Source organism: Ranitomeya imitator, chromosome 3 (assembly GCF_032444005.1).
Source record: "Ranitomeya imitator isolate aRanImi1 chromosome 3, aRanImi1.pri, whole genome shotgun sequence".
In the NCBI taxonomy this organism is placed as follows: Eukaryota; Metazoa; Chordata; class Amphibia; order Anura; family Dendrobatidae; genus Ranitomeya; species Ranitomeya imitator.
In genome coordinates, this window is record NC_091284.1 from 165,087,824 (window position 1) to 165,114,876 (window position 27,053).

General features: G+C 40.3%; 1 protein-coding gene across 1 annotated transcript in view; it reads right to left on the reverse strand.

The window, feature by feature from the left end:
• The window catches only part of ANOS1 (anosmin 1), a 358,629-nt gene that overhangs the window by 140,344 nt on the left and 191,232 nt on the right, over positions 1–27,053 (reverse strand). The window contains exon 5 of the mRNA XM_069761580.1: positions 10,475–10,659. Within this exon, the coding sequence (XP_069617681.1) occupies positions 10,475–10,659 (185 nt within the window). The remainder of the gene's footprint in view (positions 1–10,474; positions 10,660–27,053) is intronic.

A 27,053-nucleotide genomic window follows, 5' to 3' on the forward strand; every position in this document is an offset into this window, starting at 1 on the left:
TGAATAAAATGTGAATTGCAAACATAAAAATGTAGGTTTATTTTCAATTTTGTAATCTGAGTTTTCTCATTCCATCAGTGGAATGTACAGAATGCATGAGAGGTTCCAATTAAAAAATAGAGCTTTTATTTTTGCACAGTATACACTGGACTTTCAATGCCAGTGAGTCACACAGTTAGGTAGGAGAAAAAAGGATCATCCCCGCACTGCCACAAGAAGAATTCCAAAAATTGTAGAGGTTTCAACGTGGTTTATTCTACGCATTTCAGGGTTCAGGTGACCCCATCATCAGGACATACCACACTACTCCTACCTAAGCGCGTGTTTCAATCAGGTCCTGCACTGACCTGTGGATCCGCAGCAGCCGCCATTAACCCCTTTAACCCCAAGGGTGTTTTGCACGCTAATGACCGGGCCAATTTTTACAATTCTGACCACTGTCCCTTTATGAGATTATAACTCTGGAACGCTTCAACGGATCCCAGTGGTTCTGACATTGTTTTCTCGTGACATATTGTACTTCATGATAGTGGTAAAAATTCTTTGATAGTACCTGCGTTTATTTGTGAAAAAAATGTAAATTTGGCGAAAATTATGAAAATTTTGCAATTTTCCAACTTTGAATTTTTATGTAATTAAATCACAGAGATATGTCACACAAAATACTTAATAAGTAACATTTCCCACATGTCTACTTTACATCAGCACAATTTTGGAACCAAAATTTTTTTTTGTTAGGGAGTTATAAGGGTTAAAAGTTGACCAGCAATTTCTCATTTTTACAACACCATTTTTTTTTTAGGGACCACATCTCATTTGAAGTCATTTTGAGGGGTCTATATGATAGAAAATACCCAAGTGTGACACCATTCTAAAAACTGCACCCCTCATGGTGCTCAAAACCATATTCAAGAAGTTTAGTAACCCTTCTGGTGCTTCACAGAAATTTTTGGAATGTTTAAATAAAAATGAACATTTAACTTTTTTTCACAAAAAATTTATTTCAGCTCCAATTTGTTTTATTTTACCAAGGGTAACAAAATGGACCCCAAAAGTTGTTGTACAATTTGTCCTCAGTACACAGAAACCCCATATGTGGGGGTAAACCACTGTTTGGGCGCGTGACAGAGCTTGGAAGCGAAGGAGCACCATTTGACTTTTCAATGCAAAATTGACTGGAATCGAGATGGGACACCATGTTGCGTTTGGAGAGCCCCTGATGTGCCTAAACATTGAAACCCCCCACAAATGACACCATTTTGGAAAGTAGACCCCCTAAGGAACTTATCTAGAGGTGTGGTGAGCACTTTGACCCACCAAGTGCTTCACAGAAGTTTATAATGCAGAACTGTAAAAATAAAAAATCATATTTTTTCACAAAAATTATCTTTTCTCCCCCAATTTTTTATTTTCTCAAGGATAAGAGAAGAAATTGGACCCCAAAAGTTGTTGTACAATTTGTCCTGAGTGCGCTGATACCCCATATGTGGGAGTAAACCACTGTTTGGGCACATGGGAGAGCTCGGAAGGGAAGGAGCGCCGTTTGACTTTTCAATGCAAAATTGACAGGAATTGAGATGGGACGCCATGTTGCGTTTAGAGAGCCACTGATGTGCCTAAACATTGAAACCCCCCACAAGTGACACCATTTTGGAAAGTAGACCCCCTAAGGAGCTTATCTAGATGTGTGGTGAGCGCTTTGACCCACCAAGGGCTTTACAGAAGTTTATAATGCAGAGCCGTAAAAATAAAACAAAACTTTTTTCCCACAAAAATTATTTTTTAGCCCCCAGTTTTGTATTTTCCCGAGTGTAACAGGAGAAATTGGACCCCAAAATGTGTTGTCCAATTTGTCCTGAGTGCGCTGATACGCCATAAGTGGGGGGGAACCACTGTTTGGGCGCATGGGAGGGCTCGGAAGGGAAGGAGTTCATTTGGAATGCAGACTTAGATGGAATGGTCTGCAGGTGTCACATTGCGTTTGCAGAGCCCCTAATGTACCTAAACAGTAGAATCCACCCACAAGTGACACCATTTTGGAAACTAGACACCCTAAGGAACTCATCTAGATGTGTTGTTAGAGCTTTGAACCCCCAAGTGTTTCACTACAGTTTGTAACGCAGAGCCGTGAAAATAAAAAAAAAAACTTTCCCCCCAAAATTATTTTTTAGCCCCCAGTTTTGTATTTTCCCGAGGGTAAGAGGAGAAATTCGACCCCAAAAGTTGTTGTCCAATTTGTCCTGAGTACGCTGATACCCCATATGCGGGGTGGACCACTGTTTGGGCGCATGGGAGGGCTCGGAAGGGAAGGAGTGCCATTTGGAATGCAGACTTAGATGGAATAGTCTGCAGGCGTCACATTGCGTTTGCAGAGCCCCTAATGTACCTAAACAGTAGAAACCCCCCACTAATGACCCCATATTGGAAACTAGACCCCCCAGGGAACTCATCTAGATGTGTTGTGAGAATTTTAAACCCCCAAGTGTTTCACTACAGTTTATGACGCAGAGCCGTGAAAATAAAAAATCATTTTGTTTTCCCACAAAAATTATTTTTTAGCCCCCAGTTTTGTATTTTCCCAAGGGTAACAGGAGAAATTGGACCCCAAAAGTTGTTGTCCTATTTGTCCTGAGTACGCTGATACTGCATATGTTGGGGGGAACCACTGTTTGGACACACGGGAGAGCTCGGAAGGGAAGGAGCACTGTTTTACTTTTTCAACGCAGAATTGGCTGGAATTGAGATCGGACGCCATGTTGTGTTTGGAGAGCCCCTGATGTGCCTAAACAGTGGAAACCCCCCAATTATAACTGAAACCCTAATCCAAACACACCCTAACCCTAATTCCAACGGTAACCCTAACCACACCTCTAACCCTGACACACCCTTTACCCTAATCCCAACCCTATTCCCAACTGTAAATGTAATCTAAACCCTAACCCTAACTTTAGCCCCAACCCTAACTGTAGCCCCAACCCTAACCCTAGCCCTAACCCTAACCCTAGCCCTAACCCTAGCCCTAACCCTAGCCCTAACCCTAACCCTAGCCCTAGCCCTAACCCTAGCCCTAACCCTAGCCCTAACCCTAGCCCTAACCCTAATCCTAACCCTAGCCCTAACCCTAACCCTAGCCCTAACCCTAGCCCTAACCCTAGCCCTAATGGGAAAATGGAAATAAATACATTTTTTTAATTTTTCCCTAACTAAGGGGGTGATGAAGGGTGGTTTGATTTACTTTTATAGCGAGTTTTTTTGCGGATTTTTATGATTAGCAGCCGTCACACACTGAAAGACGCTTTTTATTGCAAAAAATATTTTTTGCGTTACCACATTTTGAGAGCTATAATTTCTCCATATTTTGGTCCACAGAGTCATGTGAGGTCTTGTTTTTTGCAGGATGAGTTGACGTTTTTATTGGTAATATTTTCGTGCACGTGACGTTTTTTGACCACTTTTTATTCCGATTTTTGTGAGGAAGAATGACTAAAAACCAGCTATTCATGAATTTCTTTTTGGGGGAGGCGCTTATACCGTTCCGCGTTTGGTAAAATTGATAAATCAGTTTTATTCTTCGGGTCAGTACGATTACAGTGATACCTCATTTATATCATTTTTTTATGTTTTGGCGCTTTTATACGATAAAAAATATTTTACAGAAAAAATAATTATTTTTGCATCGCTTTATTCTCAGGACTTTAACTTTTTTATTTTTTTGCTGATGATGCTGTATGGCGGCTTGTTTTTTGCGGGACAAAATGACGTTTTCAGCGGTACCATGGTTATTTATATCTGTCTTTTTGATCGCATGTTATTCCACTTTTTGTTCGGCGGTATGATAATAAAGCATTGTTTTTTCGCTCGTTTTTTTTTTTGTCTTATGGTGTTTACTGAAGGGGTTAACTAGTGGGCCAGTTTTATAGGTCGGGTTGTTACAGAGGCGGCGATACTAAATATGTGCACTTTTATTGTTTTTTTTTAATTTAGATGAAGAAATGTATTTATGGGAATAATATATATATTTTTTTCATTATTTAGGAATATATATATATTTTTTTTTACACATTTGGAAAAAATTTTTTTAACTTTTTTATTTTGTCCCTGGGGGGGACATCACAGATCAATGATCTGACAGTTTGTTACTTTGTAGTATTAAAAGTTACATTTTAATTATCCCTTCATGCTGTATTGTGGTTCATTATTAATACCTAATCAGATCACCACAAGAAGACCCCCCCCACACACACACACTCAGGCTTACCCCGACGCACAAGAATCTCTTTAACTCAAAACTGAAAATAGAGATTAAACAAGAACCACAAGATGGATTTCCTCAACCAAGGTATCATTTTAATCAGTGTAATGGTGCTGATCTGATACTGTGTGTAAATTTCTGTGCATAATCTTGCTGATAGGTTCCTTTTAAGCTTTGCTATGGAATTCCACGTGTTCCATTTATGTCACTGATACAGAGATTTACCAGGGTGAATGATTTACGTTTACAGTACGCTGCATTGCTGGAATAAAATCATCTTGATGCAATGCAATGGAGTTTCTATTTATACTTCTCGTTTCAGCTCTGTATCGGCATCTTTATTAAGTGATAAAACCAAGACATCAAGACTCATGCGGTGAAGTATCTTTGATGATATATTTAGAGAATATATTTCTCCTGAAGGGTGGAAATCTATTGATAGAACTGTTTCTCATTTCTCATAATATAAGAGTCAGATATAGTTTCTAGAGGTGAAAGTGCACAAATTACAGATTCTATATTACCTTGTCACAATTTTGAATATATGATTCATATCTAATAAATGATTGCAATGTTAGAAAAACAACAAAAGGCTGCATCTCACATCACAATCACTGTATGGCTACATATAGACAAAAAGCATAAACAACCGTTGATAGGGTATAGTAAAATCATGTATTTTTCAAAGCTGGTCCACTCACCCAACCCTTTAAGCCATGAGGATGATGTATATAAAAGAAAAGAAAGGAATATAGCTCATATAAATATTATCCCTCTTTTTGTTATTGTCTTATGCCTGGAGGCACCCATATTGGGGCAAAAGAACCCAATTACACACTCTCTAACCTCATCACTTATTGTCTTGACACACTGATTGATAGCTACTACTCATTGAGATGGGAGATTCCAGCTTAGATTCAGTCAAGAAGTTGGATGGATCGAGTACAGATGGCACATATTGAATATATTAATAATTCCCAATATTATTCCAATTAATTTCTTCTAAATACAGTAAACTTTGTAACTTTGTGTTCACTTCCAAAAGTTTCAGATGTCAAACATGTGGGTTCTCTATTTTCATATTATTGATTGTAAGGATTTGGAGCCTAAAGTTAATTAGTTGAATTCTTTTGACCTGTCAGCAGATACAGTAAATTCATGTGACCACAATGCTTACAATCTCATTTACTGTAATAAAGACAGTTTGAAATTCTTGCAAGGCCACACAAAGTTAATATTGATACTTAGCCAACAACTCCCACTTCATAGACTAGCGCCTGACCACATAATACTACACTCCTTTCTACGTTTATTTTGGCATTATTTTGAAATATTAGTAACAAAAAAAGCAATTTTCTATTTGGAATGGTTAAATTGGTTTTATGGCAATATTCAGCCAGATGTATGCAGTATTTAATAAAAAATTAAATATACTGCGCACACAAGGTCTTCCATACAGATTCTTAATAATAAAAAATAAATAAGTGCTTGAGTAACATGGTGCTGCCGAGACTCTATTTTTCCCATTTTTTTTAATTTTAATTATTATTGGATTTAACGGCAGCATCCTCCAGCTGATCGGGCATGTGGGAAGAGCTGCAGGGGATTTATCCATATTCTAAAATATTGAGTTGCTTCTGGTAGCAGCATGTTATACATGTGAGCATACAATGTCTAGTGTCCTGTTTGTTCACCATGTGTAACATAAATTTTTGCTACTCCTATTTCTCTTCTAGTAATAGAGTTTATTACTTCTTTATGTTATGAGTGACTAATATAGAATTTGTGTATTTTTGAGGAGGCCCAAATGGATACATACAGTATGTATCAATTCAACTTTTATAAATTGGTATATTTGCTAAACAAATGATGAACACTAACAATCAAATGGTAAAACTGATAACTGACTGTGACCGAATGAGACTTAGCTATTATGACAGGTTTTCTTTGGATTTGGGCATGTAATGATCCCTTTTAAAAATTAGACCAGTGATAACACTCAGTTACCCAAGTGCTAAAAAAAGGGGAAAAACAAGGTGATCAAAGCCAGGTGACTTTTTTATTTGTAATATCTCAGGGCTTCAGGGCAATGTGACTTGACGTATGACATAAATTAAGAGGGTTCACGGATGTTTATATCTAATTAAGAATACTGAAAACTTTGCATCAGCACTTTGAAAAGTTTTTTTTGTTTGCTGTAAAGATGCCTTTAGAAAGCTGTTGGAAAAACTTTCCCTTGACTCCTTCTTAAACAGCAAAACATTAATATTAACATTAACATGTTTTTAATGGGGAGAGCGGATAAAGTTTTTGCTGCAAGCAGAAGCTTTCTTTTTCTTGGGACCAAAGAGCTAAGGCTACACATGGGCGAACCCGGACAGTAATATTCAGCATCCGTACCAAACACCTACTGTTCGGAAAAGGACACTGAACACAGACTTCACCAGTAAGTCTGTGCTACTGTTCAGGTTCGGCCCTCCAAACATCAAGTGTTTGTTGCGCTGTCATGAGCATGACAGTGTGGCAAACACTGCTTCTGATTGGGGGGTAAAATCATTACTGTTGGTCAGAAAGCTTTGGCTCCCACGCTACCAAATGACGGCGTGAGCCCGCAGTTGTGATCAGGGGTAAAAAGTTTACTACTTCTCCCATCAGTCTACGCCTGCTGCTGCTAATAACCATCCAGGATGAGAACGACGAATGAATGAGCTGCTGAGAGACCAGCATCAGTGAGCAGTGGTGACATCATTGAGGTTACCACCGGTTACTGAGGCTGCATTCCCAGCTGGGCCACTGAACTACAATGACCTCAGCGAGATCCCTGATAGCACAATTAGAAAAAGCATCATAGAGCAGCGATGAGTTCACCGCAGTTTGCTTAGAGAAATTTCTCACAGTTCACTGTGGTGAACTCTCTGAGCTCAGCGCTGCACCATGAGACTATCTCACTGTGCTAGCGGGGATCTCACTGAGGTCACCATGGTTTTGCGGCCTGGCTGGGAATGCAGTCTCAGTGACTGTCGGTAACCTCAATGAGGTCACCGCTAGTCATTGATGCTGTGCTTGCAGCAGCTCATTCTCCCAGTGGTTCTCAGCCTGGATGGTCGCATCTCGGCACCATCCAGATTGAAAACTGTTTATCCTCAGACAAGGATTGCGGCATGGGACAAAATGACGGTCAGGTGAGGAATATGATTGTTTTTTATTTTTATTTTATTACAGGAGACAATGGCTTCAATGGAATGGATGTTGATGTGAGTATGGTTTAATTTACAGTGCCTACAAGTAGTATTCAATCCCCTGCAGATTTAGCAGGTTTACACATTTGGAATTAACTTGGCATTGTGACATTTGGACTGTAGATCAGCCTGGAAGTGTGAAATGCACTGCAGCAAAAAAGAATGTTATTTGTTTGTTTTTTTTTTTTTTAAATTGTGAAAAGTCTTTTCAGAGGGTCATTTATTATTCAACCCCTCAACCTACCAGAATTCTGTTTGGTTCCCCTAAAGTATTAAGAAGTAGTTCAGGCACAAAGAACAATGAGCTTCACATGTTTGGATTAATTATCTCTTTTTCCAGCCTTTTCTGACTATTTAAGACCCTCCCCAAACTTGTGAACAGCACTCATACATGGTCAACATGGGAAAGACAAAGGAGCATTCCAAGGCCATCAGAGACAAGATCGTGGAGGGTCACAAGGCTGGCAAGGGGTACAAAACCCTTTCCAAGGAGCTGGGCCTACCTGTCTCCACTGTTGGGAGCATCATCCGGAAGTGGAAGGCTTATGGAACTACTGTCAGCCTTCCACGGCCTGGACAGCCTTTGAAAGTTTCCTCCCGTGCCGAGGCCAGGCTTGTCCGAAGAGTCAAGGCTAACCCAAGGACAACAAGGAAGGAGCTCCGGGAGGATCTCATGGCAGTGGGGACATTGGTTTCAGTCAATACCATAAGTAACGTACTCCACCGCAATGGTCTCCGTTCCAGACGAGCCCGTAAGGTACCTTTACTTTCAAAGCGTCATGTCAAGGCTCGTCTACAGTTTGCTCATGATCACTTGGAGGACTCTGAGACTGACTGGTTCAAGGTTCTCTGGTCTGATGAGACCAAGATCGAGATCTTTGGTGCCAACCACACACGTGACGTTTGGAGACTGGATGGCACTGCATACGACTCCAAGAATACCATCCCTACAGTCAAGCATGGTGGTGGCAGCATCATGCTGTGGGGCTGTTTCTCAGCCAAGGGGCCTGGCCATCTGGTCCGCATCCATGGGAAGATGGATAGCACGGCCTACCTGGAGATTTTGGCCAAGAACCTCCGCTCCTCCATCAAGGATCTTAAGATGGGTCATCATTTCATCTTCCAACAAGACAACGACCCAAAGCACACAGCCAAGAAAACCAAGGCCTGGTTCAAGAGGCAAAAAATCAAGGTGTTGCAGTGGTCTAGTCAGTCTCCTGACCTTAACCCAATTGAAAACTTGTGGAAGGAGCTCAAGATTAAAGTCCACATGAGACACCCAAAGAACCTAGATAACTTGGAGAAGATCTGCATGGAGGAGTGGGCCAAGATAACTCCAGAGACCTGTGCCAGCCTGATCAGGTCTTATAAAAGACGATTATTAGCTGTAATTGCAAACAAAGGTTATTCCACAAAATATTAAACCTAGGGGTTGAATAATAATTGACCCACACTTTTATGTTTAAAATTTATAAAAATTTAACTGAGCAACAAAACTTTTTGGTTTGTAAGATTTATGCATCTGTTAATAAATCCTGCTCTTGTTTGAAGTTTAAAGGCTCTAACTTATTTGCATCTTATTAAACCTGCTAAATCTGCAGGGGGTTGAATAGTTCTTGTAGGCACTGTAGAATAATTAACGGCGTCTGTGTCATTATTTCAATTAAAGACTTTATTCTGGATGTGTGTTTATTTACTATATAACTAAAGGATTAGTAATGAATAGGAGTCTTATACTGTAGATGCCTGTCCATTACTAAGTCTTAGGCTTGATGTCACTGGACAATACAAAGGTTACAAATGTGAACCTCACTTGCCACCGCTAGAGGGCACATCTGATAGATGTGCCTTTTCTGGGCTGCTGCAGGCTGCTACTATTTTTAGGCCGAGGGGTAAATATCATCTTACCAGCCTAAGAATACCAGCCCCCAGCTGTCTTCTTTAGCAAGGCACAGCGTGGGGATCCCTCTATTCTTCATAACCAACCTTGCATACACTGACATCTGGAGGTTGCAACCCCCAGCTCTCAGTTTTGCCTGGCTGGTTATCAAAAATATAGGGGAACACACACCTTTTTTATTATTTATTTAGAGAGCAGGTGCTGACTGATGAATACTCGCAATCAGTTTATCATTCAGATTAATGCATTTTATATTTTGAGAGATCAGACATTTTTGAACATGGCAATACCAAATATGTGTAATTTTTAAAAATTGTTTTATTTTTAATGGGCTAAAAGAGTGGTGATTTGAACCTGTGTTTTTTTTCATATTTGTAAAAACATTTTTTTAAAACTTTTGACTGAACTTAATAGTCTCCTTAGGAGACGTGAAGATGTGATCATCCAATTGTCTGTACTATACACAGCAGTGCAGCAGCACTGCTGTGTATAGCAGAAGTCACAATATCCTATGAACACTGAAGACGAACACTGAAGACCAGCCAGCATTCACAGGGTTATCATAATGACAGGCATGGGTGTCATCAGCAGACCCCCGGCAAGTGTTAAATCTCGCAGTCAGTGATTGACAGCTGGACAGCTGGATGTAACTGTTACCAGATGCAGGTGGAGCACTTCTACGCCTGAAACTGTTAACGGCACATGATAGCTGATTAAATCAGTCATCATATACGGGGAAAAATTAGGGCACAGCGTGCCAGTCCATATCTAATGCAGGGACACGACATTTCACATACTGTATATATGTCAAAATTTGTGAGGCGGTTAACAATAGTATCATATGTGAGTATTATATGTGTCTGTTAATTAAATCACACATAATCTATATTTTAGAATATAAGTCAGCAAGGACAGGATCCTCTCCCCTCTGTACCAGTCTGTCATCATAAATTTGTGAACTGTAAACGATATCTATAACACTGTATGTAACCACTTTCTCATGTACAGCACCATGGAATTAATGGTGCTATATAAATAAATAATAATAATAATAACTTTAGAACTTTAGTACTTAAAACAGACCTGTGAAATCGTTTGCCATGGTGTAGCATCATCTTCACTTGGGTGGATCCCGTAATTCCATCTTCTCTGAACCACATAGATCACTGGTTCAACAGAAATGTTAAATTTTGAAGACCATTTAATGTCAAGATTCCCTTGTTGAAATTCACTGAAGCTTAGTTCTTTTCTTGGCTTTAGAGGAACACCTACAACATAGAGAGTCATTTCATTTCAATCATGCTATATTTAGAAAGACTTTAGACTGATATGCCTGATAATCATTTATTTCTTATTTTTAATTTGAATACAAAATCAAAGAGAACCTGTCACCATGAAAATGCCGTCCAATCTGCAGGCACCATGTTACAGAGCAGGAGCTGAGCAGATTGATTTATAGTTTTGAGAAAAAAAGTTTCTGTACATCTGTGCTTTCATCATTTAACACTCTGCTCTCTCTGGCATGTTCGGCCCTATCTGTGATTGACAGTTTTCTTTGTATAAATGTGTATTCAAAGGGAGCTATCAATAACTGATAGGACAGCCACTGTACCGAAAACCCCAGAAAGAGCAGATGATTAAATTATGAAAGCACATATTAGACTGAGAGTTTTCTAAAAAAAAAAATAAATATATATATATATAATTCTACACATCTCCCCCTGCTCTATAAGGTTACTTTCACACTAGCGCCGTACGAGGCACGTTGCAATGCGTCGTTTTGCAGAAAAAACGCATCCTGCAAAGTTGTCTGCAGGATGCGTTTTTTTCTCCATAGGCTTGTATTAGCGACGCATTGCGACGCATTGCCACACGTCGCAACTGTCGTGCGACGGTTGCATCGTGTTGTGGCGGACCGTCGGCACCAAAAAACATTGCATGTAAAGTTTTTTGGTGCGTTGTGTCCGCCATTTCCAACCGCGCATGTGCGGCCGGAACTCCGCCCCCTCCTCCCCGAAGCTCACAATGGGGCAGCGGATGCGTTGTAAAACTGCATCCGCTGCCCCCGTTGTGCTGCGCTTTCCCAGCATGTGTCGGTACGTCACCATGACGCATTGTGTCATGCGTCATACGATGCTAGTGTGAAAGTAGCCTAACAAGGTGCCTGCAGATTGGAAGACATTTTCATGGTGACAGGTTCTCCTAAAAGGAGTTGTACTAGATTAGAAAAAGGATGTTGTATATTATCTAAAAATTTTGCAAGTCTCAACTATGGGTTATTTCTGGTAGGGCATCTCAGTCATGTAGTAGAAGCAGAGCTGCATCGATGTACATATAACCTTTTTTAATTCCCATAACACTCCATCATTGGCAATTGACAATTTTTATGATGGCCCAAATATTCATATTCACCAAAATTTTGTGAATTTTTGTACAGTATTATTTATGTACCTATGCTATACCACATCTTTGTTTTTAGGCTATATATAGACTTAAATAAACTTTGAAATGTACATGTTGCTTGCAAGCAATAATCCTTAGACCTTGCTTTACTTGATGAGCATTATGAACTCTGTCATGTTGAATTTGCAGACTTTATAATTTATCCCTAATAGCAATGTGCAATGATTCTGCAATTTGCATGCAGAAATGCCCATCTGGTTTACATTAAGACCCATTGGACTCAGTTGATTGGAAATAACTCAACCTCTCTGTCAAATGTAATTGTCAGCATATGGATTTGAACATCACAGAAGAGGTGAACAAGTACAAGTGCATTTCAATGTGTTCCTCTGTACAACTACCACCAGGAACACCTAAAACAGATGTGATTCAGTCACTATTTCTTTCCTTTTTTTTCTGACTCTGAAAAAACAAATCTGAATATAAATGTATTATCACACAATGCAGAAGAGGCTATGTCCACAGACATCATGTTGCATAGAGTTACAAAACACTGTATCAAAGCAATACTGTCATTCTCAGTGACAGTCCAACTTTTGGCATCATATCTTATAGATCCAACAAACTTTCATAATGCACAGTATCTTTACAGCATTTTGATCAGAAGTTGATTTTCTGCTACAGAGCTCACACATTTACATATCTATAGCATTAAAGCGGTTGTCACAGGTTCATAAATTGGTAAAATTTTAAAGTGCTTGTAAAAAACAAGCAAGGTTGTAATATACCTCTTAAAGAAATCCCTTCATTCTTGAAAATAGGAAGGATTTTTATCAATTGTATACTGTACAGCTCATTGACTAAGTCACCCACCACCTTGCAGTCTCAGCATGGTCAATTGTCTAAGCATTAAGTGTGCGGCTAGCGTTGACTCTATGCTTTACAGTTTGCCTGTGCTGTTCTGAAGCAAGCCGAATTGCTGAATATGCCCAAATTCAGTCCTCCTGAAAAGAGAGAGAGCACAGGTCAGGCCAGTGGTGACCATAACGCTGGCCCCAGGGCTGGCGTTACCACCTGGGGCACCCTAGCAAGTGTCGAAGCCATGAGCAAGTGTCGAAGCTATGAGTCGTGAGTCAGGAAGCACGGTACAAGTGCAGGCACTGCCACCGGACCCCCATGCTTTAAATTATTTGAAATACTCACTGCTCCTAGTTTCCCATTGGCCACAGGTTCAGTCTCTTCCGCACCTTCTGACACTGACGTTGCAGGGCAGGGGGCACCACGATGATGTCACTGCTGTGCGCCGTCTGCTAGGAGCAGTGCTGAAGAGACCAGAGCTGCTGCTAGCAGGGAACGAGAAGAGGTGCATTTTTGATTATTTATTTTTTATGTATGGAGCCTATTCTTTATGAAGCATTATATGGGGTCCATTCTATATGGAGCATGGCATGGAGCCCTTTCTATATGGAGAATTATATCAGGCCTATATTGTATGGGGTCAATTCTATATGGAACATTATATGGACCCATTCTATATGGAGCATTATATGGAGCCCATTCTGTACACACCATTATATGGGCCCCATTATTCTGTATGGAGAAATATATAAGGCCAATTCTGTATGGAGCATTATATGGGGTCCATTATTCAGAATGGAGCATTATATGGGGCCTAATATACTGTATGAAGCAAGCATTATATTATGCCCATTATTCTGTATGGCACATCATATGGGATCCATTATTCTGTATGGAGCCATATATGGGGCTCATTATACTGTATGGAGCAATATATGGGGCCCATTATATACTGTATGGAGCAACATATGTGGCCCATTACACTGTATGGAGGACTATTTAGTGTCCATAATACTGTATGGAGGATTATACATTCATGAACCGTGGTAGGGCGCAAGCCAATAAAGACCTGGCTGGCCCCCAGCTGTCAATCTTTAGTAGTGCACTGCCCCCAGCAAAACATAAAGCCAAATAGCAGAAGAGTGGTGCACTTTTGAAAATTCATGAAAGGGAACCTGTCATCACTCTTGACTTTTGAAAACTCTGGAACATGTTTTCTCACAACTCTGCATTCTACCATTCCTCTTCTATTCTTCCTAGACATTGGTGCATAAATTGAGGGACCCACCCGTATGACTAGTCACCCACGTGGCACGGTCCCCAGCAGCTATTAAAAGTATGTTTTTCCCTGAAATGCTGTTGCACTCCAAAGACAAACATACGTAGCTGGGACACTACAGCCAGTGCCTGATACATGCTGCACATGTGGTTTGAGCAGCATGTATCAGCTGACAGGTTCCCTTTAAGAATGGATATAAATACTAGTGCAGTGACAATGAAATAAAAAATCCAAGTAGCCCTGAAGTTGGCATACCATTTTACTATTAAAAAGAGTAAACTGATATTGCAGTTAATGGTTTGCATCTGTGCTCATCTTCATCTTTAGTTGTTGTAAGTGCATTCTATTGGAATCAATTCTAAAACTTATTACAAATTTGACTATTTGTCATCAAGTCAACAAAATAACAAAAGTAAATGTGGAATCCTGTCCCAAATATCACTAACATTAAGGCCATGTTCACACTATGTGTTTTTAACTGCGGAACCGCCGCAATTTTGCCGCTGTGGGTCCGCAGCTGTTTTCCATGCAGGGTACTGTATAATGTTACCCTATGGAAAACAAGAACCGCTGTGCCCACATTGCGGAAAATCCCGAAAAAAAACGCGCTGAATTGCTGCGGGAAAAAAGAAGGACCATGTCACTTCTTTGTGCGGAACTGCAGCGGTTCTGCACCCATAGACCTCCATTGTGAGGTCAAACCCGCAGTAAAACCCGCAGACAAAAAATATATCTGCGGGTTTTCTGCGGTTTGTGGTGCAGAAACCGCTGCAGCAGGAAGTGCGTGGGCGGAGTGTGGCTGTCCCCCCGTGCTCCAATCCCACCCCCCATGCTCAGATGCCACCCCCGTGCTCCGACGCCCCCCCCCCGTGCCCTCATCTCCCCCCTTATACTTACTGGGCCTCCCGGTGTCCGTCCGTCTGTCTTCTCCCTGGGCGCCGCCATCTTCCAAAATGGCGGGCGCATGCGCAGTGCGCCCGCCGAATCTGCCGGCCGGCAGATTCGTTCCAGGCATATTTTGATCACTGTGATAACCTCACAGTGATCAAAATAAAAAAAAAAGTAAATGACCCCCCCCTTTATCACCCCCATAACAATAATAAAATAAAGAATTTGTTTTTTTTTCCCCACTACAGTTAGAACTAGGGTTAGGGTTAGGGTTAGGGGTAGGGTTAGGGGTAGGGTTAGGGGTAGGGTTAGGGGTAGGGTTAGGGTTAGGGGTAGGGTTAGGGTTAGGGTATTTTCAGCCATTTTAACCCTTACTTCCTAGCAAAAAAACTTCCTAGCAAACACACAGACAATCTGCAGAGAAAACTGCATAAATAACCGCACTAAAAACCGCATAAAAAAACGCATCAAAAACCGCACCTGCGTTTTCTGCCAAGAGATGCGGTTTTTAGTGCAGAAAAATCCGCAGGGAAATCTGCAACGTGTGAACATGGCCTAAGGATTCTATATTTATTGTATTATTTTATTGTTTACATATCACTGATTAATTCTCAACCTCTAGAGAGAATGTTTTCACCCACACTGTCTCATGAGTGCAATCAAACTCATCTCAAATATTCCAACTCAGGACAATAGGAAGCTAATTCCATAGGAAGTCAATTACGTAATCACTCAGCAGGTCTTTTAGTGTCAAAGGAAATACCTAGAGGAAACTCATGGGAAGAATATGGAAACTAAATCAGATAATTCCCAAGTTTGTATTCTCAATCAGAATCCCAAGGAAGCAGTCTTAGCCACTTATTATAATAAAATTCAATGATTAATCCAAAATGTGAAAGCTTCAAATCATATAGTAGAATCAGTGTATTATAACTCTACGCTGTCTGGTCTGATTGGTGAATATGTTCCAAATGGCAAGATGAAAAAATCAAATAACGTTTGACAAGAAAAGTAATACCTCATGCATTTTACAGTAATTTGAACCCTTAATAATTTCCATGCTATGGAAAATACCCATGAGTAGGACGAAATATGTGGGTTCTTTTCAAGAGAAGGAATTTTTTATATGTAAACATGAAATAATGTTTTTCAGATATTTTCAAATGCTGCATTATTTTGCAGTTTTAGGCATTGTTTATGTCACAAAGGGCTACAAAACAACATTTTATTAATAATTTTAAACTTTTGTGTAACAGGAACCCACAACTAGTGCAGGCTGTAACAGGAAGGAAGAGTCAAGATTACATGGCCAATTTCTTCCACTACTGAATATAATATTCAATAGTCCCTATCATTAAGGATGTTTTCTGTCAGTACATTCTGCAGTACCACATTGCAATGTTGCATAAGGCTAGATCTACATAAAGTATGGATTTACATCTAAACCAGTATTGACATGCTTAAAGGCCAAAAATTATAGATTGGTAAATTTAAGTTCTAGGTAAAATTTGAAAATTTGGAGATTTGAATGAACAAAATCTACCTTTTTACTCATTTCTAAACACTTGGTATATTATTTCCAGAGGCTTCTTCGGATCAATGTACAGTAGCATGTAAACATTTGGGTACCCCAGGTCAAAATTACTGTTATTGTGAATAGTTACACAAGATGAAGATGAAATGATCTCTAAAAGGTCTAAAGTTAACCCCTTTCAGCCAGCTGACGGAATAGTACGTCAACTGGCAGATCCCCTGCTTTGAGGTGGGCTCCGGCGGTGAGCCCACCTCAAAGCTGCGACATGTCAGCTGTTTTGTACAGCTGACATGTGCGCGCAATGAGCGTGAGCGGAATCGCGATCCGCCCGTGCCCATTAACTAGTTAAATGCCACTGTCAAGCGCTGACAGCGGCATTTAACTAGCGCTCCCGTGCGGCCGGAAGTGCTGACACTGCTGACATGATCGGGGGTCAGCGGTGCATTGCCATAACAACCAGAGGTCTCCTTGAGACCTCTATGGTTGTTGATGGCCGATTGCTTTGAGCGCCACCCTGTGGTCGGCCTTCAAAGTATACCTGCATTTCTGCTACGTAGAGGTGATCTGTACTTCACCTCTATGTAGCAGAGACGATCGTGTAGTGCATGCTTCTAGCCTCCTATGGAGGCTATTGAAGCATGCCAAAATTAAAAAGAAAAGTGTTTAAAAATATAAAAAAAATAAAAAATATATAAAAGTTCAAATCACCCCCCTTTCACCCCAATCAAAATAAAACAATTAAAAAAAAATCAAACATACACATATTTGGTATCGCCGCATTCAGAATCGTCTGATCTATCAATAGAAACAAAGGATTAACCTGACCGCTAAATGGCGTAGCGAGAAAAAAAATCAAAACGCCAAAATTACGTTTTTTTTGGTCGCCGCGACATTGCATTAATGTATCTACACCAAAATGGTATCATTAGAAACGCCAGCTCGGCATGCAAAAAATGAGCCCTCACCTGACCCCAGATCACGAAAATTGGAGACGCTACGGGTATCGGAAAATAACCTAGTTATGTTAGGTGTCTATGAACTCGTAATGACCTGGAGAATCATAGTGGCAGGTTAGATTTAGCATTTGGTGAACCTAGCAAAAAAAACAAACAAAAAACAAGTGTGAGATTACACTTTTTTTGCAATTTCATCACACTTGGAATTTTTTTCCCATTTTCTGTTACATGGCATGGTAAAACCAATGGTATAGTTCAAAAGTACATCTCGTCCCGCAAAAAATAAGCCCTCACATGGCCATATTGACGAAAAATAAAAAAGTTATGGCTCTGGGAAGGAGGGGAGCGAAAAATGGAAAAAGCTCCGGGGGTGAAGGGGTTAAAGACGACACATTCCTTTTTGTTTTAGGCAAAAAATATATATTTTTTTTCATTTTTTAGATTTAGAAAATTACAAAAAGGAAAATGGGCTAAGGTTTGGACACCTTGCATGGTTTATACCAAGTAGCACCCACTTTTGAAAGTATGACAGCTTGTAAATGCTATTTGTAGCCAGTAAAGAGTCTTTCAATTCTTGTATGAAGGATTTTCATCTGTTTTTCCTCGGTAACTTCTTCCAGTGAGATTCATTTGTTGTCTTGCATGCACTGCTATTTTAAGGTCTATCCACAGATTTCCAATGATGTTCAGAACAGGGGACTGTGACGGCCATTGTAACATCTTCAACTTGTTCCTTTTGAGGTAGTCTATTGTGGATTTTGACATGTGTTTTGGATCATTATTCATTTGTAGAATCCATTTTCTATTCAACTTAAGTTTTTTTTTACAGATGATGTTATATTTGCATCCAGAATTTGTTCAAATTTAATTGATTCTATTCTTTCTTCTATCCATGAAATGTTCCCCGTGCAACACAACCACAAAGCATGATTGATCAACTTAATGATTGGCGATATGTTCCTTTTGTGAAGTTCTGTGCCCTTTTTTCTCCACACATACCTTTGATAATTGTGGCCAAAAAGTTCTATTTTAACCTCATCGGTTCACAGTACTTGTTTTCAAAATGCACAAGGCTTGTTTGGATGTTCTTTTGCATACTTCTTATGCATAATATTTTGGTGAAAGTGCAGGAGAGGTTTTCTTCTGATGAATCTATCTTGAAGGCCATGTTTGTGCAGGTGTCTCTGAACAGTACAACAATGTACCACAACTTCAGAATCAACTAATTCTTTCTGAAGGTCATTTGCAGTCAAGTGGGGGTTCTGATTTGCCTTTCTAGCAGTGCTATGAGCAGCTCTCACTTAAATTTTGCTTGGTCTTCCAGACCTATCTTGACTTCCACTGTTCCTGTTAACTGCCATTATTTAATTATTTTATGAACTGAGCAAAGGACAAATTGAAAATGATTTGTTATCTTCCTTTATCCTTCTCTTGCTTTGTGCGTTTCCGCCATTTTCATTTTCAGAATTCTAGTCAGCTGCTTAGGATAACCCATTACTGCTGTTTTTGGAACAATGTTAGAGGAGGCTGGGTTTTTATAAAGCTGGAAAATTTGCATCGCATGGCTTTTCCTGTACACAAATCTCCATGGGTGCCCAAACTTTGCATGGGCCCATTCTCCTTTTTGTAATTTTTAAAGTATAAAAGATTAAAATATGTATATTATTTGTCCAAATTACAAAGGAAGTGTGTCATCTATAACTTTAGGCCTTATAGAGATCATTTCATCTTCAACTTGCTTAAATATTCACAGTTATATTTGTATTTCGCTTCTTCTCTGTGTTTTGTCATTTTGTTTATGTATATGTGCCTAGCATGTTATTTATCTACCTATTTTTGATTGCCAATTTGTTAACCAATAAAATAATTACAGCATATGAATTATATATTTTGACACTTTGGTCATTTGTTTCTTGTTTTGCTATTTTTTATGATAATCTGCCTTGTTCTCAGCATGCAGTGTAAGGCCATATATACACGTATATGAACAAAGTTTAAAGATAAAATTAAAGATTTCCTTAAGCATTTCGCTTTAGCTTCTTTTGTACTGTTTTTTTTGTGTCATTAAAGGATATTGTATCCTTTATTCAGATGGAATGCTAAATTCTTAATTATGCTGCCATTGTGAGTGATCTAAAGATATCAACACAGTTTAAAATTAAGATGGTGAATTGTTTCTCTGCTTTCTAAAATGCCTATTTGTTAGAAGCAAATAGTTCATTGCAATTATCTTACTCCGAGCAATCAGCTGTAATCTATAGGGAAACCAACATGGAAGGGCTGATACAAAAATTAGTTTGCATTAGAAATCTGGTGATAAACTGTTTGGCAACATTTGGTGTTTTCTAGCATTTTTTAAGTGGTCAAAGCTTAGCAAGAAGTGGGCATAGCCAGATTTATGCAAGAAAGGTAGCTTCCTTAGTAGAGCAAGTTTCACAATCTTGTATAATATTTTTGTGCAAATTGGAAGTTGTAAATAATATGACTTTTGTCATTTTCATGGCAGTCCTGGTCAATGAGGAAAGGGCATTGGGTGGGGTAGAGCATAGCTATGTCCACAGCTATGCCAATAAGGGTATGGGTGGGGTAGGGCAAGGCTATGTCCACCTCTTAAATTTATTAAAAGTTACATCACTTTAGTATTGCAACTTTCTCCTGAAGTACATATCTAGCGCATGGCCCTTGCAAGATGTGCCTGATTTATTATGTGGATTGTGTCTCTTAATTAATGCAAGCCATTCATTAAGACTAGTGTGAGCAATAGCAATCTTGATGTATCAACCCTTATACACATACACCTACCAAAGTACTAGAAATACCATCAGGTATCTTATCAATTTGCTCAATGTTTAAAATAGAGGTTGCAACAAAAAACATAGAAAGCACAGAGCCATAGAAACATGAAGAATAACTGCACAGCACAGAAAAAAAAATCCTCTAACCAGGTGGCTCACGTCAGACAAACTATTTGTTATGTCTAATCTTATAATTGCAGGGATTTAACTTTGTTGTCCCGTGATATTAACAGATGGAGAACAGTAGCTCAGGCACAATGAGGAACGATTTGTCCTGAAACAAATTAACATTATGTGAAAATACATGGAAATCTATATTTATTAGAACTTAGAGGGGTTGTACAAGGTAAGAGGATGAGTTGTTTTTTTTAGATAGAGCATAACATTCACAAAGTCCAGGGGCTGTGCCTTGTATTATAATTCAGTTCAATTTACACAGCCAATAAACTGCATTTCTAAAAAAAAATGAAGTGAAGTTCCTCAAAAACTGTGCAACTCTTGATTTAAGTGATACATAAGAAAAATGTTAGTTATATAAAATGAAAACAGAACTTAAAGGCATGGCCAGTGAAAAGAAAAGACCTCAAGCTACCCAATCCTTTTTACTCCTACAACAGATGTGGTGAACCCTTCATACCCTTTAGATTGTTGGCCCAAATGGGCCGATCTAGCCAAGTTTTGTCTAATGTGTGCAGGCTTTTTTAAGGGATTTTCAAATTGTAACCTTTTTTTAGTTCTTAGGCTTGCTCTGTATAAAAAATGGCAACATTTGTACTTAACCCCTCCTGTTCCAGCATCGTTTCTCCTCTACCCCTTGTCTTAGTTGACAAGGCTGCATCAGTGACGTGATGGCTACAGCATGTGACCACTGCACCAAATCAATTGACTAAGCAGTATTGTAAACAGCAAAAGACCACTGAGTGGAAAGATTGGATGAAACAGTGACAGGCTGTAGCCAAAATGTCATTGATGTCTCAGTGTGGCTGCTGAGCACAGTGATCGGCTGCAGTGGCCATGTGCTGTAGTTTTGACATGACGGCTGAAGGCATGTCAAAAGACTGTGCCCACCACTGGACAGGCAAGGCGAATATAAGGCTTAATTTGGCATTTTTACAAAGAACAAGACTAAGGACTAAAAAAAAGTTTAAGATTCATGTGTATCATCTGGCGCTATCTTAGTGTCTGAGTAATCAATATGCTCCTATACCAAACCCATTAACGCTCTACAGGATTATTCAAACAAAATCTAATTTAAGTATGCTCCAAGTTTATTATCAATCCAACTTTACTTGTCTTGTTGTGAAATGAATGGATTCTGCTTAGGAATGTTTCTTTTAGTTTCTCCGAATTCATTAGTGATAGTACGTGTCAGCATGTTTCTGTTAGAGCAATATACACTGCCAGATGTGGGAGATATCATTAGTACTATTAAGCTAAGTATTTCCTTTAATACATCATGTAATGAAAGGGTGTGAGGTCCACATGGCTCTTCTGGCTTGAACAACTTGCCCTATTCTGAATAATGACTACTTTCCACTCTACATTTGCAGAATTGGACATGCTTGACTTCAATAATGTATCTTTTATAATTTCCGAGCACACTTTAGTATCACTTTCTTTAGATAATGAAAGAGTAATAAAGAGAGCACAATTAGCCTCTTATCCTCCAGGTAAAAAGCATCTTCTTTATAAGAGCCTTTCATTGAATGCTGAGATCCTACTGTGAGTGGTCAGACAATGAACTGATGTCAGGCTATTCACTGAATATTTGCTGGGAGCAAAGCAGTCACATAGTGAACTGTCAGCCTTGTATTTACCAGAAACTCTCCAAGGACAGTCTAGTATTAAGTGGTCACTGGCCTACTGTAAGGCAGAAAAATCATCAAGTATTGTGAAGAATAGGGTCCAGACCTCTGGACTTAGACTCAATTACCCCTTATTGTAAATACAAAACTTTCCTTAAAAAAACGAACGAAAGAAATTTAAAAATCTGTATATATATATATATATATATATATATATATGTATATATATATATATATATATATATATATATATATATATATATATATGTTGCTGTCGTCTTACCTACATGAGTCCACTGCCCTCTTCATCCTGATAGTACATTTTTTTGGAGGTCTGGGCTGGAAAACATTTCTGCCTTTTTTCTGCTGTTTTTTTAATTATTGGAGGATTTTTAAGTCCTCTTTTTTTGGTTTTGATGTTTAGTGATAGTACTCGCAAGCGTGAGGACCCTTGACGTGGGTTGTGAGCTTGCATATCTTGGTGATGAAATATAGCTTGGAGGATATCCCAATGCTAAAACTTAACTTTTAATAGTAAGATCAAACCTGGACAAACAACCCAACTAACAAACAACCAAAATAGTGCTCATTTGAACCAGTGCTCAAAAGATAAAAATTGGTTGGATCTCACCAATAATGATGGACGTGAAATCGCAGACACAGGTGGCTGTTTGTGATCCATGGGTACCCAGCCACTGCGGGACCCATAATATGAACTGACTTTTATTGAACTTTTATTAATTCCTTAATGGCACTCATTTTTGTTCTGCTCCCCTGATGAGTCTCTGCTATTCGATATGAAACGCGTTGTGAAAATTCTTGAAATTGTCCATTTGATGGTGGTGTCCAAAGTTAGGGATCACTTGGTGCCTGTCCTTGTTAGGACAGGAGTTTAAACAGGGTATAACAGGGAAGGAGAGATATAACCCTATCCCCACTCCCCATCCCTGCATCTGGACTGCCGACCCTCAGCTCAGGACACTGAGAGGCATGCTAATGTGACTGCGTGTCTGTCATTATTGGTGAGATCCAACCAATTTTTATCTTTTGAGCACTGATTCACATGAGCACTATTTTGGTTGTTTGTTAGTTTGGTTGTTTGTCCAGGTTTTATCTTACTATTACAAGTTAAGTTTTAGAATTGGGATATCCTCCAAGCTATATTTCATTAACAAACCTGAGGGTATTTTAATAGTATTGATGATATCGCACTATATCTGATTATAATTGCATATCTTGGCCAAAATATCAACTAATACCTCACATATTTTTGTATGTGTTTTTTGCACTTTATTTTTCAGGGTGCAGTTGGGTGCATTTGGTCTTGTAAACTGTGGTGTCTGTTCAAATGGGATGCATCTGAATAGCAATGGGCAGCCCGCCTGATCAAATAGTACGGGTGTCACTAATAGGCTGTAAGCCAGATGCTGTGCAACACCTGTATGTGAACTGTAAGTGGTAACTGTACTGACCGCAGTCCCTAAGCTCAACACAACTCTAGAAGTAGCCGTGGAATGCTCCTAACTCTGCTTAGGCATCTCATCACAGCCTAAGAGCTAACTACCCCTAAAGAAAGAAGCAGGAAAGCTATCTTGCCTCAGAGAAAATCCCCAAATTATAGATTAGCCCCCCACAAATAATGACTGTGAGTGGAGAGGGAAAAGACATACACAGAATGAAACCAGGATGAGCACAGGAGGCCAGTCTAGCTAAATAGATAGGGCAGGATGGAATACTGTGCGGTCAGTATAAAACACTACAAAAATCCACGCAGAGTTTACAAAAAATCTCCACACCTGACTAAAGGTGTGGAGGGCAAATCTGCTTCCCAGAACTTCCGGCAAGACAGAATTAATTCACACTGATAAGCTGGACAAACATAGAAAGCACAGAATGGATAAGTCCACAATCTATGGACAGAAAAGAGCAAGCAAAAACTTAGCTTTGCTGAACTGGTCAGGATAACAGGGAACTCCAAAGAGATGTGAATCCAACCAGGAACCATTTACAAGTGGCACTGGCTGAAGAGCCAGGCCTAAATAGCAGAGCAGAAGAGACGATAAGTGGAGGAAGCTGATGACAGCTAACTCCAAGGAGCAGTCATACCACTAGAAACCACAAGAGGGAGCCCAAGAGCAGAACTCACAAAAGTGCCACTTACAACCACCGGAGGGAGCCCAAGAGCGGAAGTCACAACAGTACCCCCCCTTGAGGAGGGGTCACCGAACCCTCACCAGAGCCCCCAGGCCGATCAGGACGAGCCAAGTGAAAAGCACGAACCAAATCGGTGGCATGGACATCGGAGGCAACAACCCAAGAATTATCCTCCTGGCCATAACCCTTCCACTTGACAAGATACTGAAGTCTCTGCCTCGAAAAACGAGAATCCAAAATCTTCTCAACCTCATATTCCAACTCTCCCTCAACCAACATCGGGGCAGGAGGGTCAACCGAGGGAACAACGGGCACCACATATCTCCGCAACAAAGATCTATGGAAAACATTATGAATGGCAAAAGAGGCTGGAAGAGCCAAACAAAAAGACACCAGATTAATAATTTCAGAAATTTTATAAGGACCAATAAACCGAGGCTTAAACTTAGGAGAAGAAACCTTCATAGGAACATGACGAGAAGACAACCAAACATCCTGATCAGCAGACACAAAGCATCTCAAATAGGTCTCCAAGGTCTGATTAGTTCGCTCAGTTTGGCCATTAGTCTGAGGATGAAACGCCGAAGAAAAAGACAAATCAATGCCCATCCTAGCACAAAAGGCCTGGCAAAATCTAGAGACAAACTGAGAACCTCTGTCAGACACAATATTCTCCGGAATCCCATGCAAACGAACCACATGCTGAAAAAACAATGGAACCAGATCTGAGGAGGAAGGCAACTTAGGCAATGGTACCAGATGTACCATTTTAGTGAACTGGTCACAAACAACCCAGATAACAGACATCTTCTGGGAAACAGGAAGATCCAAAATAAAATCCATGGAAATATGCGTCCAGGGCCTCTCAGGGACCGGCAAAGGCAAAAGCAACCCACTAGCGCGGGAACAGCAAGGCTTGGCCCGGGCGCAAGTCCCACAGGACTGCACAAAAGCACGCACATCGCGCGACAAGGAAGGCCAGCAAAAGGACCTAGCAACCAAATCTCTGGTACCAAAAATCCCAGGATGACCAGCCAACACTGAACAATGAACCTCAGAAATTACCTTACTTGTCCATCTATCAGGAACAAACAGCTTCCCCACTGGACAGCGGTCAGGCCTATCAGCCTGAAATTCCTGAAGCACCCGCCGCAAATCAGGGGAGATAGAAGAAAGAATCACCCCCTCCTTAAGAATGCCAAACGGCTCAAGGACTCCAGGAGAATCAGGCGAAAAGCTCCTAGAGAGGGCATCAGCCTTAACATTCTTAGATCCCGGAAGATACGAGACCACAAAATCAAAACGGGAGAAAAACAGGGACCATCGAGCCTGTCTAGGATTCAGCCGCTTGGCCGACTCGAGGTAAATCAGATTCTTATGATCGGTCAGGACCACAACACGGTGTTTAGCTCCCTCAAGCCAATGTCGCCACTCCTCAAACGCCCACTTCATAGCCAACAACTCCCGATTGCCGACATCATAATTGCGTTCCGCAGGCGAAAACTTTCTGGAAAAAAAAGCACACGGTTTCATCAAAGAACCATCAGACTCCCTCTGAGACAAAACGGCCCCTGCCCCAATCTCAGAAGCGTCGACCTCAACCTGAAAAGGAAGAGAAACATCCGGCTGACGCAACACAGGGGCAGAAGTAAATCGGCGTTTAAGCTCCTGAAAGGCCTCAACAGCCTCAGAGGACCAATTCGTCACATCAGCGCCTTTCTTCGTCAAATCAGTAAGGGGCTTAACCACACTGGAAAAGTTGGCAATGAAACGGCGACAGAAATTAGCAAAGCCCAAAAATTTTTGAAGACCCTTCACAGATGTGGGTTGGATCCAGTCATGAAGAGCTTGGACCTTAACAGGATCCATTTCTATAGACGAGGGAGAAAAAATAAAACCCAAAAAAGAGACCTTCTGAACTCCGAATAGGCACTTAGACCCCTTCACAAATAAAGCATTATCACGAAGGATCTGGAACACCATCCTGACCTGCTTCACATGAGACTCCCAATCATCGGAAAAAATCAAAATATCATCCAAATATACGACCATGAATTTAGCAAGATAATTGCGGAAAATATCATGCATGAGAGACAGGAACACAGATGGAGCATTAGAGAGCCCGAATGGCATCACGAGGTATTCAAAATGGCCTTCGGGCGCATTAAATGCAGTTTTCCATTCGTCACCCTGTTTAATACGAACAAGATTATATGCCCCTCGGAGGTCAATCTTAGTAAACCAACTAGCCCCCCTAATCTGAGTAAACAAATCAGTAAGCAAAGGCAAGGGGTATTGGAATTTGACCGTGATCTTATTAAGAAGACGATAATCAATACAGGGTCTCAAGGAGCCATCCTTCTTAGCAACAAAAAAGAAACCCGCTCCCAATGGTGACGAAGAGGGCCAAATATGCCCCTTCTCCAAAGACTCATTAACATAACTCCGCATGGCGGCATGCTCTGGCACAGACAGATTGAAAAGTCGGCCCTTAGGGAACTTGCAACCAGGAATCAAGTTAATAGCACAATCACAGTTCATGTGCGGAGGAAGGGAACTGGACTTGGGCTCATCAAATACATCCTGGAAATCCGACAAAAACTCAGGGACCTCAGAAGAGGGGGAAGAGGAAATTGACATCAAAGGAACGTCACTATGTACTCCTCGACAACCCCAACTAGTCACCGACATAGTTTTCCAATCCAGCACCGGATTATGTTCCTGTAACCATGGAAATCCCAGTACAACAACATTATGCAGGTTATGCAACACCAGAAAACGGCAATCTTCCTGATGTGCAGGAGCCATGTACATAGTCATCTGTGTCCAGTACTGAGGTTTATCCTTGGCCAAGGGTGTAGCATCCATACCCCTCAAAGGAATAGGGCTCTGCAAAGGCTGCAAGGAAAAACCACAGCGCCAGGCGAATTCTAAGTCCATTAAGTTCAGGGCAGCGCCTGAATCCACAAATGCCATGACAGAAAAGGACG